The sequence below is a fragment of the Sprattus sprattus genome (genome assembly GCF_963457725.1).
Source record: "Sprattus sprattus genome assembly, chromosome: 4".
In the NCBI taxonomy this organism is placed as follows: Eukaryota; Metazoa; Chordata; class Actinopteri; order Clupeiformes; family Clupeidae; genus Sprattus; species Sprattus sprattus.
The window spans coordinates 29,980,357-29,996,691 of record NC_137923.1 but is presented as its reverse complement, the minus strand read 5'-3'; the positions used below and the strand labels follow the sequence as shown (position 1 = coordinate 29,996,691).

Below are 16,335 nucleotides of genomic sequence, written 5' to 3'. Positions count from 1 at the left end.
TGATTTGAGCTGACACGGCCAAGATCTGGATTTGTCACTGCCATGTACCGTGAGATAACGCAGTTAACCCCCCATGGATAGAGGAGCCGGGCTTTAGCCGAAATCAGGTTTATGCCATCATGTAAACGTACTGAATATGACACCATTCAGGTGCTCCGGGTAGATGGGTCCAGAGAGGAGGACCCAGCACTGATTACAGTTTTTTACGATCGGATACACACAATTTTGACTGCTGGGTTTTGTTTTTCAATCGGCCTCACACAATAAGCACAACCACACAACCAATAAGCAAAACACCTCAGATCCATTGCAAAATGAAACACTCTTGTAAAATCTATACACTAATTTAACAAAACCATATTTTGTTACCAAATGAAACACACACATTGCATATGACTGAATTCTGTTTGTACCACTTACACATTGCTGTTATAAACCTAAAACACTTTTAGCAATTCTACTTCTCAGTGATTAGAGTAGTGTAAGTGAAGTACACAGAGAAAGTGAAAATACACTTTCAACAATACAGTAAAAACACTACACAAGACCAATGCTGATGAAAATATTACAGTATTTACGTAATTCTCTCCATATACCCAAATCAGTCAACATGTCAACATGGAGAATCACAACAAAACATGTCCCAGTTTTCATGCTACTTCAGAAGTGTGCATAACACTGTAAGCTCAGCAAAGGTACCAGTACAGGTTACAATTCCATTTACAGTCAAAAAAGATCAGAAAAAAATGAAAATACAGTACAAATAAAGATGCATTTTATCCTGATGTCTTTTTAGGATGTCAGTGGTGCCAGTGTTGACTGAGAGACCTGATGGACATTACTGTATTGAAAATGGCATGGTCACCGATAATGTTCGCTTTCTCTGAGCCTGATAGCGTTACGTATTTGCCAAAAGCATGTTTACTGTATGATCTCTCTATCTTGTTCTTGCGCGAATATGGGCCTGTCCTCCTTTCAAGTTTATTTGATACATTTGGTCTTCTTCTTCTTTGAGCACATTTTCCTCCTGCTTCAGGTTTTCCTCTTCCTCTACTTCCACCTTGACCTCAGCCTCATGCCTCTTCCTCTTCCTCCTTCTCCTCCTCTGTGGATTCCCCCTCTCACCCTCACTCTTCTTCTTCTGACTCCTTCCATTTTGGTTGAAGACAGATTACAGTTACTCATCTGCTGCATTTCTATAGTGCTTAAACCTGTTTGTTGTGTCTACAATTAAGCAATCATGTGTTTGGGCACTTGATGGCTGTGTTTATTTGACCAACTCATAGGTGTGGTAATTTGGCAGTCAGTGTTTTGGAATTGCAAGGAAGTGACCTCTTGATATACGTCTGTGTCTAAAGCATAAAAGTGTGTTTAGTGCTTTGCAAATCACTTGTGTGTATGGTTTCGCAAAAAGTGTGATGTTTAAATGTGCTTATAGTTGTGCAAATCTGAGCCGTTGTTTTGCTCCTTGGGCCCTATCTTGCACCCAGCGCAATTGACATTGTCACCGACGCATGTATCATTCCTATCTTGCACCCGGCGCACAGCGCGATTTTCCCTCCAGAGGCGCGCTTCGAAATGAACTTGCGTCGACATGGGCGGGGGCGGAACAGAGAAGGCGTTTCTCTGGCGCAAGTGGTATTTTGCAGTTTCAAAACAACGCCGTGCGCCGTGCGCCATTGACCAAAAAAAAGCTGGTCTAATGTGAGGCGCAATGTCTAAAGTCTGTAACGCGTATTCAGAACGCTATTTTAAGGGCGCATGTGCTTGCCCGCACAGTATAGGACCTGTAGGCTACACTTTACTTCTGTCGTCTTCACGAGAGATTTACAGCAATTGTTTGGCAAGCCATATATAATTACAAGGAAAATAAAGTATTTACCACATGAGGAAATCATTTTGATATCCGTATCCAAGACATTTAAAAACTAGGCATTCATCTAGCGTACACAATTGACCCAAATGATTCAGGTTAATTGAAGCTGCGTGACATTTGATTTATTGTATGGCTTTGTTGCATTTATTTAATGCCAGTATTATTATAAATCTTGTAAACTCATCTCTGTGTATGTGGACTTTATTTATGTACCTTGGGTTTGGTCAGCTGGTGCACTGGCTTGGGTGCCGATTTCCATGCCCCCAAATCCCTGCACGCTCTCAGGCGTGAGGGTAGACGTGGCGATGTCCTCTGCTGCCGTCAGATCCTGGGTCGAGGCAGATCCACCTCCCGTGAAGGCACGAGAACGTGTGTTACCTTCCAGCTTGGATGTCCCACGTCTCCGGACGTCATTATAGCGTTTTCGGCAACGTTTTCGGGTGCCCCGTTGCAGAAACAATCACGGCAATATCTTGACATGCTTGCTTGACTTTGCTTACTTTTGGAGGGTTTCTCGCATCCCCATATATATCTATCTCCCGGCTTTTTACAAAGCCATACAATAAATCAAATGTCGCGCAGCTTCAATTAACCTGAATCATTTGGGTCAATGTGTAGGCTACATGTATGCTTATTTTTAAAATATCTTGGATATGGATTTCACAATGATTTCCTCAAGTGGTAAATACTTTATTTTCCTTGTAATTATATATGGCTTGCCAAAAAATTGGTGTAAATCTCACGTCGGTCTCCTCGGCTGTGAACTTCTCCGGTCTTCCACCAGGTAATTCCGCCATCAAAATAACAAGCCGCTATGGACTATGCGCTTCTCGCTCTTAAAGGGAATGTGAAATGACGCTCCGATTGGTTTATTGCATATTACGCCCAAACCACACCTATGGCTGAGTAACCTCCTTTGGACCAACCCTTTTGACACTTGCGCTGGACGCAAGTGTGTTTTTTCCGCCGTTAAAATAGCAACTGCGCCATAGAGCCGCCCACACAGCTACTTGCGCTTGGCGCCGTCCTACTTGCGTTTCTGATCGGCAAGATAGGGCCCCTTGAGCACCGCTGGATTGGCCATAGGGCATGGCGGGCAAATGCCCGGTGGCCTGAAGCCTTTTATTATTTTTTTTATTCATGCCAAACTCGCGTCTAACGGAGCAGGCCACGTTAACTTCAATGCAGGCCACATTGACGCCAATTTTAATTGAACAGGCAGAATTACACGCGGGCCTTGGCCTTCAATTACTGTAGCTAAAGTTTTCAGCACTAACTTCCTTATTAATAGAAATAAATGTCTCGACAACTATTTATACTCCTATAATACCGTACGTATCTTCGTCATGGTGGGTATTATTTTTGCAAAAAAAATTGTAGCAATTTAGAACAACAGCACTTGATTAACCTACATACACTGAAGGAACAATAAAGAGAAACGATTCAGTGAAACGAATAAGTTATTTTCTTTGGTATTTTGTCATTCAGAATTTCAGATTTGCAGTGGGGATTTCTGGGTAACATGTTTAACACTGTTAATGGACCAGATCATTTAAATATTCGTCTCGCGAGAAAGGTAACAGAGTGATATTAAGGCTGCTAACTGTCAATAGCAAAGGAGCAAGACTGCTATACCTATTGTGAAGGCTACACGAGTTTATTGAAAATGTCTTATAAACACAAAAGTGGCAGTAAGAAAAGGCAAGAGAGAAACGAGCTGCAGGAGAACGTGGCAAAGCTACCCAAATTAGATTATTTAGATTTTTCAACAAACGTTCGCCAGTCCGTGGAGTCTGCTAGTGCTACGGACGACCCTCCTGCTAGCACGCAAGGCTCGTCGAATGCCATTCAAATAGGTGAGTTAGTACAAGGGTATTTGATGGGCTGCCATGCCCCCTTTAACAAGTCGCAGTGGAGCACCCGTCTCATTATGTGTTTTTCATATGTGGGTAAAGCAGGTGTGTCGCTTGTCATCCGTGTTTTAAGAACGCTTTAGCACACTTTGACCCTGTGTTTACGTTACCGCGAGTCCGAGCGCGTCCTGTCTACTTTCAAAGAGCAAGCCGGGATGTCGGGATGACGGGCCATCTGTGACCGCACCATGGCCAGGAGGATGGAAAACAGAACGTGTGTGTCTGTGTTTAATAATTTAGTAAGTTTCATCGTGTCTGCGTTGCTTGTATACACAATTTAAATATCCTATTGAAACTTCTTCTTGTAAATATTGTTAATACATTGTTTGCTGTTCCTCTTAATAAATTAGTTAATTACGTTATGTTGGACGTCTGTCATTTTTAAGATCAGGGTTATCGTAAACAGTGCTATCTAGGCTACTTTCTGACCATTTCTAACGAGTTAAACAAGATTTCGTTCTTTGTCTACACACCTGTCACAATCATATCAATTACAAACATCTTTGTTTAGCGTAACAGGGAACGCCAAAGTAACTATAGGGCCCGTCAAAATAACGTTACGCCACTGTACAGATGTCATCATTGACAGGGTAGTCGAGAAGAGCGATCTGATGAAAAGGCTGCTTTTGTGATGAGGTAAAATAATACGCTGACTTGAAACACTCATAGTGGATCAGATTAAGTTAATTAATATGTTTTAATATAATTCCTTTACTTAAATTTAAGTAACAAGGTTGAAAGAAATGACATGTCTAAATAGTAATGTGACCTACGGTCAATAGATCATACTTTTGATAAGCCTACGATAACAGTATTTTGGGAGAACTTTTCATAAAGCTTCTCATAGTGTTAAAATGTTTGTGTCTCCTAGTGCACATTGATCGTTTAAGTCAGTGATTCCCAACAAGGGGTAAGTGGTACATACCACCTGAGGTGCGCAAGCAAACTGCAGGGGGTATGTGGATAAATTAACGAATGTGTGCAGCATAGTCACTGCATGAGTGAAGGGGTACTCATGGTGTGACAAAAAGGCTTAAGGGGTACGCATGTCAAAAGCAGTTGTGGAAAAAACCCACGCTGTCACACAGCGCGCTTACATTTTTCCCCGTCAATACCTGGTGGTGGCCTGCTCTTGGTTAAAAATGCCCGGCCTGAAAAATTTCCCCAGTCCAGCCCTGCCCTTGAGTGAAGGTTTTGATAATTGTGTAATACGTTTGATTTTAGTGTGTATCCGATCGTAAAAAACTGTAAAACCAAAGGAGGGACTAGGATAGGAGGCGTTCTAAAGGAGGGACTAGAATAGGAGGCGTTCTAAAGGAGGGACTAGGATAGGAGGCGTTCTAAAGGAGGGACTAGAATAGGAGGCGTTCTAAAGGAGGGACTAGGATAGGAGGCGTTCTAAAGGAGGGACTAGGATAGGAGGCGTTCTAGTTAAGACTCTGCAGTTAGGATGTAATGATTGAGTATGAGAATAAATGCACAGAAATGTTGGTTTCCGTTACAAATGGGAGCACAGATTTAAGCATACCTGTTATATGGAATTATGGGTTCTTTGAATTGTATGTACTCCTGTGCCCAATAGTTGAAATGTTGGAATCCTGCCATTGTTGGACGCTACTAAATTAAACACAACCTAAGCTTCAGAGTTCAAAAGTCTTCCTCAGTTAAGTCCTTACCTGGTCTGGCTCAATCTGTGTGCTGATTTCAGAAGTTACTTTGCAGTGGCATCACCTCCAACACTGTCTGTCCAAACTGATGATGTTCCTTGTGTCCTCCAACACTGTCTGTCCAAACTGATGATGTTCCTTGTGTCCTCCAACACTGTCTGTCCAAACTGATGATGTTCCTTGTGTCCTCCAACACTGTCTGTCCAAACTGATGATGTTCCTTGTGTCCTCCAACACTGTCTGTCCAAACTGATGATGTTCCTTGTGTCCTCCACCACTGTCTGTCCAAACTGATGATGTTCCTTGTGTCCTCCACCACTGTCTGTCCAAACTGATGATGTTCCTTGTGTCCTCCACCACTGTCTGTCCAAACTGATGATGTTTCTTGTGTCCTCTTCTCCCATCAGTCTGATGTCCGGGCTGGCCGCCCTCGATGCCAAGTGCTCCAGTCGACTGGGCATCATGACAATCTCCTACTACCTGTGGACCACCTTTGTGGCGGTAGTGGTGGGCATCGTCATGGTGTCCATCATCCACCCCGGAGGCGCTGCGCAGAAGGAGGGCTCCGAGGACAGTGGCAAGCCCATCGTGAGCTCAGCCGATGCCCTGCTTGACCTCATCCGGTAAGACCTCCAGGATGGAGGAGACAGAAACACATCCTTGCTCTTTTTTGGGTCTTTTGACAGGCCCAACACACAATCATCAATGTGAATGTTTAGTACTGAAGAGCTCCTTGTGTGTCAGATTTAGCTCACTAGTTCCTTTTTGAGCATTGTAGGTATACGTTAAAGCAAACACAACATAAAAAACAGCTTCACTTCAGCAATATTCAGATAATATTTAGTTTCTCCATGTATGACGAGATCTGTAAAATTCAAAAGTGGTTCAGGAGGTAGAGGAGTCGTTCAGCAATCGGAAAGTTTCTAGTTTGATCGTGACTCCTCCTCACCAAGTGTTGAAGTGTCCTTGAGCAAGACCCTGAACTGACCCCCAACCACTCCCGATGTGCAGGCTGGCAACCTAGTTAGAAGCCTCCGCCTCATCAGTGTCTGAATAGGTAGATGTCTGAGGCATTCATCTGTAAAGCTCTTTGAGTGCTCAATAAAAAGAAGCGCTATAGAAATGAAGTGGATTTACATTAAAACATGCGATTGATTGATTTTGTCTGTTCAAAGGGAAAAAAAGAGTGTATAACCAATTGCAAGGCCAGCATGAGGGAACATTTTGTGTAGACATCAATGTGTTACAGTCATAGTCAGCGTCATATTCTTACCATTGGGCTATGCAGAACACAAAATCCTACCTGACCTCACGTAAAATCATCCATAGGGATCTCATTCATGAGAATGAATTGATGAGAAATTTTGCAGCGTTTTGAGCAAGTTTGGGTTTCTGCAGGTAATGCATTGTGTTGTGCTGTTTGTACGAATGTTCATGTTCTGAGAAATGCACTTCAGAATCAGAATAATGTTCTGAAAAAGTTAAGAATAATTCAAAAAATGTACCAAAGCCACTGAGAGTCCTTTAGAGGTCAATTTTTTTAGGCGTCCAATTTATTATTAAGTTCTAAAATCAAGGGTCATTTAACTATTTAAGGGTATAAGTCAGTGTATTAAGTATGCTTTGGGCTATGAATGGTGCATGCTATTGTGCCCATAAAAATCAATGAATTGGAAATTACCTGAACAGGCAGGACAAGCTTCCAAATTGGTCATGCTTTTGCTCACAAAATACTATACTGTGAAAGAAGTATAACAGGGGGTAACCTTTCTCAGAAAGCACCTTGGTATACCGTAGCGCATTGATAAATCCCCTAGAATCCAACTCAAAATATTACAAAAAAAGCAGGCCTCTCAGAATGCTGTGCGGGTGAGTGGCGTGCCCCACTGACCAATTGCGACAGTGACATGGCAGCGCACAGCTTAAAGGCTGGGTAGAGGCTAAGTCAAACTGCAAGCTAAGTCCTGTCCTTGGAGTGACGGGTTATCAAGGTTCATGGGCTAAGTGTGTCGCCATGTCACTGTCACTGTTGGTCAGTGGGGCACGCCGCTCACCGGCACAGCATTCTGAGAGACCAGAAAATACCTCTACCTTCTCTAACACCTCTGAGGGATGATAAGCACAGAGACAGATATCCTCCCAATATGTTTAATATAGCAGTAAGGACACAAGGAGGATCTCACAGAGACAAATCCTGCCCTTTCAGCCTGAGCTGCTCGGTGAAACACGCATGGTTATGACGGAGGGCTCAGGTTAGAACCGAACGTTTAGGTGATCAGGCTGAGTGCTTAAGGTGCTTGTCACAATACTGTGCTTGTCATGCCAATTAATTCCTATCTACTATATGGGCCTATCAAGGGATATTCTTAGAGGTCTACAGTCACAGATGCAACAGCTCAATGTTTGGCTGGGTCCAGAATATTTTGGCTCAATATGGTCTCTGATAACAAACTAAAAAACTCCCGGTGTGTCTGCGTGTGTGTCTGAGAGTGTTTGTTCTCAAAACACAGCTGTGGTTGGGATTTACTGCAAATCTACTTTGGCCCTTGCCGTGTGTGTGCGTGTGTGCCTGTGCAAGTTTGTGTTTCTGTGTCTTTTTTAGTAGTGAATTCATGTTTTTATTTGAATGGATAGAAAGTTGCCTAAACACTGCAAATACCTCTGTAATCCCATTAACTGTATTTTAGTTTTCGTAGTTTCGAGTTTTTTTTCGTTGATACAATGTACTGAATAAATTAACAGGATAACACTCAAGGGGCACTTAATGAGACAAACAAAAGATAAAACAACAAAATTAACACTTATATTCAAATCAAAATGACAACTGACAGTCAAGAGCCTCAGCATAAATTTGAATACTAACTAACTGAGTGGTAACAAATTATTGTTTCTGCTTTGGAACCTTGATTCCACTTACATAAACATTACAGGACTGGCTTAACGAGACCTGTACAAATGGCTACCAATCAGGGCTTAAAGGAAGAAGTCCTTCTGAAGCCGCTTTGCATATCTCCCCCTCACTTTCCCACACCACCTGGGACTTGGACACACACACACACACACACACAAACACGCACGCGCACACACACGCACATCCACTCACACATGCGCACACATGCACACACACAAACACACACAAACACACACGCCCACACACGCACACCCACACACACACACACACACACACACACACACACACACACACACACACACACACACACACACACACATTAACACACCACCTGGGCCTTGGAGATTTGTGTGCCCTCCCAGCTGGAGGCGGGAGGTAAAGAGTTGGAGGTTCTCAGATTTCTGTGTCAAAGACCTCATTAGAGGGAGCGGCTTAAGAGCTGTGTGTTAGGGCAGACGGGTGAACTTAGTGTCTGCACCTGTCACCAGGGAGTCCATCGGGGCACTGCGGCAGGCTAGTCACGGCACAGTCGCACTGGGGTCAGAGGTCAGGGCTGATGACCTGCACCATCTTCACCGCTAGCATCAACCAACAGCTACAACCCTATACACACACACATCTGTCACACGCACACACACACACACACACACACACACACACACACACACACACACACACACACACACACACACACACACACACACACACACACACACACACACACACGCGCACGCGCACACACACACACACACACATAGGTCACACGCACACACACACTCACACATAAACAAACACATACAGTACAAAGATACATACATACGTACATACATTTATACAAACATAAACACACACACACACGTACGTATGTACATACATACTACATACATACATTGGATAATTGAATAATCTTATGCACCTTCATGTGTGTTTGTCGTAGAAAGTATAGCAGGAAGACACACACATACACCCACACACACGTGCACACACACACACACACACACACACATGCGAAGCTTTGAGACTCTGCCACTGGAAGACATCACCACATGGCTGCAGAGAGGAGGGAGAGAGGGAAGAAGGGAGAGAGGGAGAGAGGGAAGAAGGAAGAGATCAAGAGAGGCAGGAAGGGAGAGGGGGAGGGAGGCAGATGGAGAAAAAGCTTTCACTACTGTAAACACAGCTTGAAAACCTCTTTGACCTTTACTAGTCATCTAATGGTCCTTTTCCTTGTGTCCTTCAGCAACATGTTCCCAGCCAACCTGGTCCAAGCCACTTTCCAGCAGGTGAGTCACCCACAGTCACTGTAGGGAGAGGACAAAGCATTGACCTCATTCTGCCCACCAAACACTGAAAAATAACCCTTGAGCTTTTTGTCAGCCACAATAAATTAGTTTGTGCTAAAGTGTGTGTTATCTAATGTTAATAATCTAATCTTCTTACTTTTCCTGTTAGTCATAAAGCATACGCGCCTGAAAAATGAACCCATCAACGTTTATTTTACCTTTCAGTTTTTATTTTTGATTTTCAATCATCTATGCCAGCTAGTTCACAGACTGCCTGTCAGTTTCAACTGAGGCTATGTTCTAACTGAGAGCATTCTCTTTGGTGTCCCATAATGTCCCCTGGCCCACAGTACCGCACCCAGAGCATCCCCATCATGGCTCCCCGGCCCACAGTCACCCAGGACCTCACAGAGACCACCACCAGACGCCTCTTCATCTACGGCATTCAGGACGACAACAGTACCGACATCCAGAACTTCTCCCTGGACCTCACCCCCCCGCCCGACGTCACCTTCCGGACCAAACCGGGCACCAGTGAGGGCATGAACGTCCTGGGAATCGTCATTTTCTCTGCCACCATGGGTAAGATACGGAAGCAACAGCCTACTCAGAAAGAATCAGTAGTGTGACCAAAACGTTCAAACTTTAGGTATTAAATTGGTGATTGAGCTGAAGTCTTATTTTTGGTTTCTCTGCTGCTAAAAAACAAAAGTAAACCAGAGTTGATGAAAGCTTTCAAAGAGCAAGAAAATATATATGTATTGCAACTGTAGTGCTTCCTGACACTGTCTGCCCAAAGGGACCAGACGCGTCAGACATAGTTACAGAAATCGACCATGGCAGGAAAGTGAATCTGTCTCTCGCTCTGCGACCATGCTCAGCGTCTGTCCTGGAATATAATTATGATGATGAATGAGACTTTTCAAAGGCTAGGTCATTTATCAGAGTTAATGCCACTCCGGTAGATGGGTGTACATAATACAACTGCAATGAAGATCTCCCTCTGGGACGGAAAAGAAAGCTGCAGAGCATGACTTCATGGAGATGGGTTAGGTCCATTTACCATACTGCTATGAGACTTATCCTCCTGCAAAACAAACAAATACAGTATATGTAATTGGTCTCTAAACATGATGTCCATAGTACCCACACATATTGGAAAATAGGGCCAGATTGAAAAATCGAAGTTGCAAAGAAGTCTTTGTTGTAATTGGTGTGATGTTCTGCCTGTTTGCTGTCAGGATATAGCATTGTAAAATACACTGGCTCCAGTGTGTAGTGCCAGAGTATCTGTGTGTGTTGTGATGGAGTGGTTATTTCCCCTAGGCATAATGCTTGGCCGGATGGGACCCAATGGCAGTGCCCTGGTGAACTTCTGTCAGAGTCTGAATGAGGCTGTGCTGAAAATTGTGGCCATTGTCATCTGGTAAGGCCAAGGACAGGCACCTTCATCTCCACTTGAATGCTTCATAACATGCTGTTGCAATATGTAGGATGCAGTCACACAAGCTGTTTGGATGACGTTGGTAACGAAACTTGATGCTCTATTCTTGCATGGATATTTATAAGAATGCATCTTTCTTTTGTTCAGTAGAAAACATGGTAGTTTAGTACATAAACTCATGACAAGCTTTTTACTTCATAGTGTAGTAAACATTTTAACGTTTTTCAATGATGTTTGATGTATACGAGCAGAATTACGGTGTGGATAGATACAAAACTGAGACTTACATTAATGTGGGTAATTTGCAAATGATTAAAAAAAAGTAATTCAGAGATAAGTTAGTTCAGAATGACTAGAACCAACGATGACCGAGGGTAAACTGACCTTGTGAACTCCACTCGAGTTCGTTCAGAATGAGTAGTACCAACGCTGACCGAGCGTAAACTGACCTTTGAACTCCTGCAGGTATTTCCCATTTGGAATTGTGTTCCTGGTGGCTGGCAAGATCCTGGAGATGGACGACCCTTCAGCCATGGGGAAGAAGCTGGGCTTCTACGCCATCACCGTGGTGATGGGCCTGGTGCTGCACGGCCTCTTCATCCTGCCTGCCATGTACTTCTTCATCACCAAAAAGAGCCCTATAGTCTACATCCGAGGCATCCTGCAGGCCCTGCTCATATCTCTCGCCACTTCCTCCAGGTAGACCAGCTGCTGTGCATATGGTCTCTGATGAACTGATTAATATAACAATGGGCAGGATGGTTCTCTGATGCAGTTCATTCATTACGAGCAAGGTTTAAAATTCTACCTCTAAAGGACCACAACACTGAATACTGTTTCACCCTGCTGCCCCTCACTGCTCTGACACGCAGAGCTAGGTCAGCCATACAACTCTTAATTGCCTAAATACATCTGATGGGCTGTAACTCCGCTGTCACTCAAAGCACATCTAAACAGGCATGGAAAACAAGTTCAGTGCAGCAGTTCATCAAAAGGCAGGCAATTTAAATGATGCTTTTTTTCTGAAGAGCTCTGAAAATATTCTGTATTCTATAAAATATTCTGTACATTGTCTACATCTCTAGGTTGTACACTGTGTGCCATGTTCCAGGGCCCCTGAACATCACGGAGCCGTTGTGCCCCCCCCCCTCCCTCCACCCTCTTGCCTTGCTACGCTTCTACACTTTACTATCACCTTTACATTTGTTTGTAGTTGACTGTGAACTTGTCCTCTTCAGCTTCTGTCTCAGTCCACTCAGCTACCTTCAGAGAAATACTTCTCCGTTTGCGTCAGTTAGAAGATCACCTTAAAATGTCATGTTCTTCTCACTGCAGCTCTGCCACGCTGCCTATCACCTCAAAACGTCATGTCTTTCTCACTGCAGCTCTGCCACACTGCCTATCACCTTCAAGTGCCTCCTGGAGAACAATCACATTGACCGGCGCATCATCCGCTTCGTGCTGCCCGTGGGCGCCACCATCAACATGGATGGCACCGCGCTCTACGAGGCAGTAGCCGCCATTTTCATCGCCCAGGTCAACAACTATGAGCTGGACTTTGGCCAGATCATCACCATTAGGTGAGTCTGCCTTTTACTGGGTGCTTTTACTGCAATGGATATGAGGCCCTTGCATTGAGCCCCCTGCTTTAAGATAGCCCTCCACACATCCAGTCTATTGAAATGGCATGGTGATTACAGTAAGCAGAGCCTATCCATGTTATATATTGCGTGTTGCTCCCTCACTAATCCTTTGTGACTAAGGCCCATATGGTCTGCATTAGCCATCTCATCTACAAAAGTGGCCTTTTGTTGTTGCTGGTGATGTTTCCCATGGACTGCCTTTGACTTTGTCAGTTTACATTGCTCCAATCTGCCTCAGCTCTCCTACTAATGTCCTTGAGCCTGCGTGCTCTGTTGCTATTGGGAGCTGACTTTTGAGGCTAGCTGATGTCACACTGCAGCTAATCTCAAGGGTGGTGACTGATCATAAAGTAGGGTGACCAGATTTGAGTTGGTGAAAAAGAGGACACTTCAGCTATGCTATTATCAAGGGCCCTAGTGCGCGCTATTTACTAGTTAAGAGGCGCGCGCACACACACACAATTAGGCATATATATATATATATATATATATATATATATATATATAAAAGTTAAACTTTCCTATGTTGTAATTATGTATAATCCATTGTGTCATCTCTCCTTTTGCTAAAGATAAAGCAACAACAAACTCTAATAGCTGGCCTCCCTCTCATTAATATTAATGTCTTAATATTAATGTATCTACCAATACATAGGCCTATTACCAGAAATGTGTTGGATTCTACAGTCGAATTAGTTACTAAGGCTATTGTATTGGGAAAGTAGACATGTGAAAAAGAAAGCTATCAACAATAGCACTCTGACACACTAACGTAAACAAACGGTCAAAGTGCTGAAAGGTTCTTTAAAAACACTTATGAAAGGCACGATTTGTTGCGGCGGCACAGCAGCTTTACCAACATCTGAAAAACACATATACAATGAAACAGGTGCTCGGCGGCGACCTATCATTCAGGGCCTGTTTTGGAGCAGATTGCCTAGCAGTCCGTAGTCTCCCAATTTGCCAAGATGCAGGTTGTGAATATCATTCCCTAAAATCCACCTTCGGTAAGGTGTGCAGTGCACTGCTCTGCTATTGTTTCTGACATATGTGACAGTGGTAACAGCCGAGTGATCTTTTTCCAAATTGAAACTCAATAAGACCTACCTACCTGGCCGCATGGAGCAGGAGAGGCTGGCTATCCTTTCCATTGAAAAAGCATATCATGCATTACCACCTTTATGTTTGAAAGGTGCTTGCCTGTGTACTTTGCCTCTAGGTCTTGACGTTTAGATTTTGCATCATTAGATCGTCTAGTCACATGATCAAATAGAGACTTGACATTGGACATCAAAATATTACCCACAAATCATTGCATATCTGTATATGACAACAATACCAATGAAAATAAGAAATTATTAATTTAATTGAATCGTTTTTTTTAAATAGTTTCCATAGTTTATGTAGGATAAGCATATAATTGTGTTATAGATTGCTACTGACTATTTCCTTTCTACAAAATAATGGCCACCATGACCGAGATAGGTTGGCCATTCTGAGGGTATATATAGCATATGGTAGACTGCCCTTGATGATCTCTAACCAGTCATTGGCCGCTGGTGTGTTCCCTCAACTCCTCAACTATCGGTCGCCGCGGTAACTACAATATACAAACTCATTCGACGAGGTAAAATCCCGGACAATTTAGGAATCCCTGCCGGACGCTTTTAATAGGTCTCAAAAAGAGGACATGTCCGGGAAAAAGAGGACGTCTGGTCACCCTACATAAAGAAGATTTGCTAGGAATGACTTTGATGAAGTAACTCTATTGAGCAAAGTAACTATCGAACAAAGCAACTCTATTATAAAAAAAAGCAGGTGAACCCAATGATCTCTCATACTTCCTTTGACCTTTTGTAGCATCACTGCTACTGCAGCCAGTATTGGAGCTGCTGGGATTCCACAAGCTGGCCTTGTAACCATGGTGATTGTGCTGACATCAGTTGGTCTGCCCACAGACGACATCACTCTCATCATTGCTGTGGACTGGGCGTTGTAAGTTCTCAATCAACCTACCATTTTGGATGCGTAATTCTGCTAAAAAATGTGTTTGTCTATACATGACAATCTTTTTTTTAAATGCTTGTCTCAGCCACACTTTTGTTGTCGGAAATTAATATTCAGTTTATTAGAGGAAGCAGTGTGCCAAAGGAGCATTACATTAATTAATTTCTGTGATTTCACACGTGGAAGTAATTGGTGCAATTCCACCAGTAATCCCATGCAGATGAAGCCCAGACTGCAATGAAAGGGGAAACTAAACGTTAAAGTGTTAAAGACAGCGCTAAGTCACTCCTCACTGTACTGTTATGTGTTCCAGAGACCGCTTCAGGACTATGGTGAACGTGATGGGGGACGCCCTGGCCACTGGCATCATGGCTCACATCTGCAGAAAAGACTTTGTGAAGGAGGGAGAGGAGGTATGGAGAGGGTGCTCCCCTGGAGTGTTTTGTGATCTCTTTTCTTATTCTGAAGTCTAAGGAGAAAATAAATGTTTAATCAAACATTCTCCAGAATCTCATAACCAGTGATCGGATGGGTACACCGATTGCAAATGGAGGCTACAGCATCTGAATAATGAACCAGATATAATGCACATTTAATGGAGGCCATCTGAAAGCCTCTGTACATGTAGCTCAATGCTGTTTGCTGCCCACTGTTGTAAAATGATGGAGGATACTCTGAAACTGATTAAATTTGCAAAGTTTTCAAAGAGGGTCCAACGTTATCTGAATAAATTGCCATCATCGTTTCAATGTAAGAGCATTCTGAACAAACTGAAGCTCAGCTGATGCTACAATTCAAATAATAATATTAATTAATATAATTATACATTTAAAATAAAATAGTGACTTACACTAATGGTGAGTTGTCTTTTGTCTTGCAAACTGTCTTGTGGTATCTGTCCCCCCACAGATCCCTCTCATCTGTGAAACCAAGCCCATGATCAGCATCCAGCAGATGATGGCGTACCAGAAGAATGGCGGCTTCCAGCCCTCACCCATGGGCCTCATGAGGCAGTCAGAGCCGATGATGTCCCAGGACGTGGCGCGGATCCGGCAGCTGGAGGAGGGTGTCCGGCCCATCGAGAAGAAGAAGTCCTTACAGGCCCATCACAGGCGTGAGCCCAAGGACAAAGACCACTGCGCCATAGACATGAATGGGTTGGAGACCAACGTATAGGCTCCCTCGCAGACCCAACACAGACGTAAAACTATACACCTTCCCTCAAGGTGGGGAGGAGAGACTATGCCTGGAATGCACCTGACCTCCAAGGAAAAATACTTTTTAGGTGAGGGGATCAGCAAGACGCAGTCTTCTTTTTCATTTATCTTTGAGTTTGGGCTTTTTTTCATTTTGACCTATATCGAAAACAACACCAGTGTAGTGTGCGGTCCAGCCTGTCTACGCACTGGTGTATGTTTAGGTTAACGGGGGAAGTAACTCAACTGAGAGTGATGAAAGGGACACGAGCCTGTGGTACCGCCACCTTTCCAATCCCAGCATCCCCACCCAGCTGGAGGTCAGAGAGGTCAGGCCCCTGGTCGAACTGGCAAGAGTGCAGAAGCGGTCTGCATTATACATGTGTGTGCTTCTG

The 16,335-nt window shown here is 43.6% G+C and overlaps 1 protein-coding gene across 1 annotated transcript in view; it reads left to right on the top strand.

Moving 5' to 3' along the window:
- Positions 1-15,920, top strand: part of slc1a7a (solute carrier family 1 member 7a) — a gene marked incomplete at both ends in the record, with an annotated part of 30,668 nt that extends 14,748 nt beyond the window's left edge. The window contains 9 exons of the mRNA XM_080836483.1: positions 5,864-6,079; positions 9,608-9,650; positions 10,001-10,232; positions 10,977-11,076; positions 11,560-11,793; positions 12,480-12,674; positions 14,598-14,732; positions 15,058-15,157; positions 15,654-15,920. Of these exons, the coding sequence (XP_080692609.1) occupies positions 5,864-6,079; positions 9,608-9,650; positions 10,001-10,232; positions 10,977-11,076; positions 11,560-11,793; positions 12,480-12,674; positions 14,598-14,732; positions 15,058-15,157; positions 15,654-15,920 (1,522 nt within the window). The remainder of the gene's footprint in view (positions 1-5,863; positions 6,080-9,607; positions 9,651-10,000; positions 10,233-10,976; positions 11,077-11,559; positions 11,794-12,479; positions 12,675-14,597; positions 14,733-15,057; positions 15,158-15,653) is intronic.
- Positions 15,921-16,335: the final 415 nt, after the last annotated feature.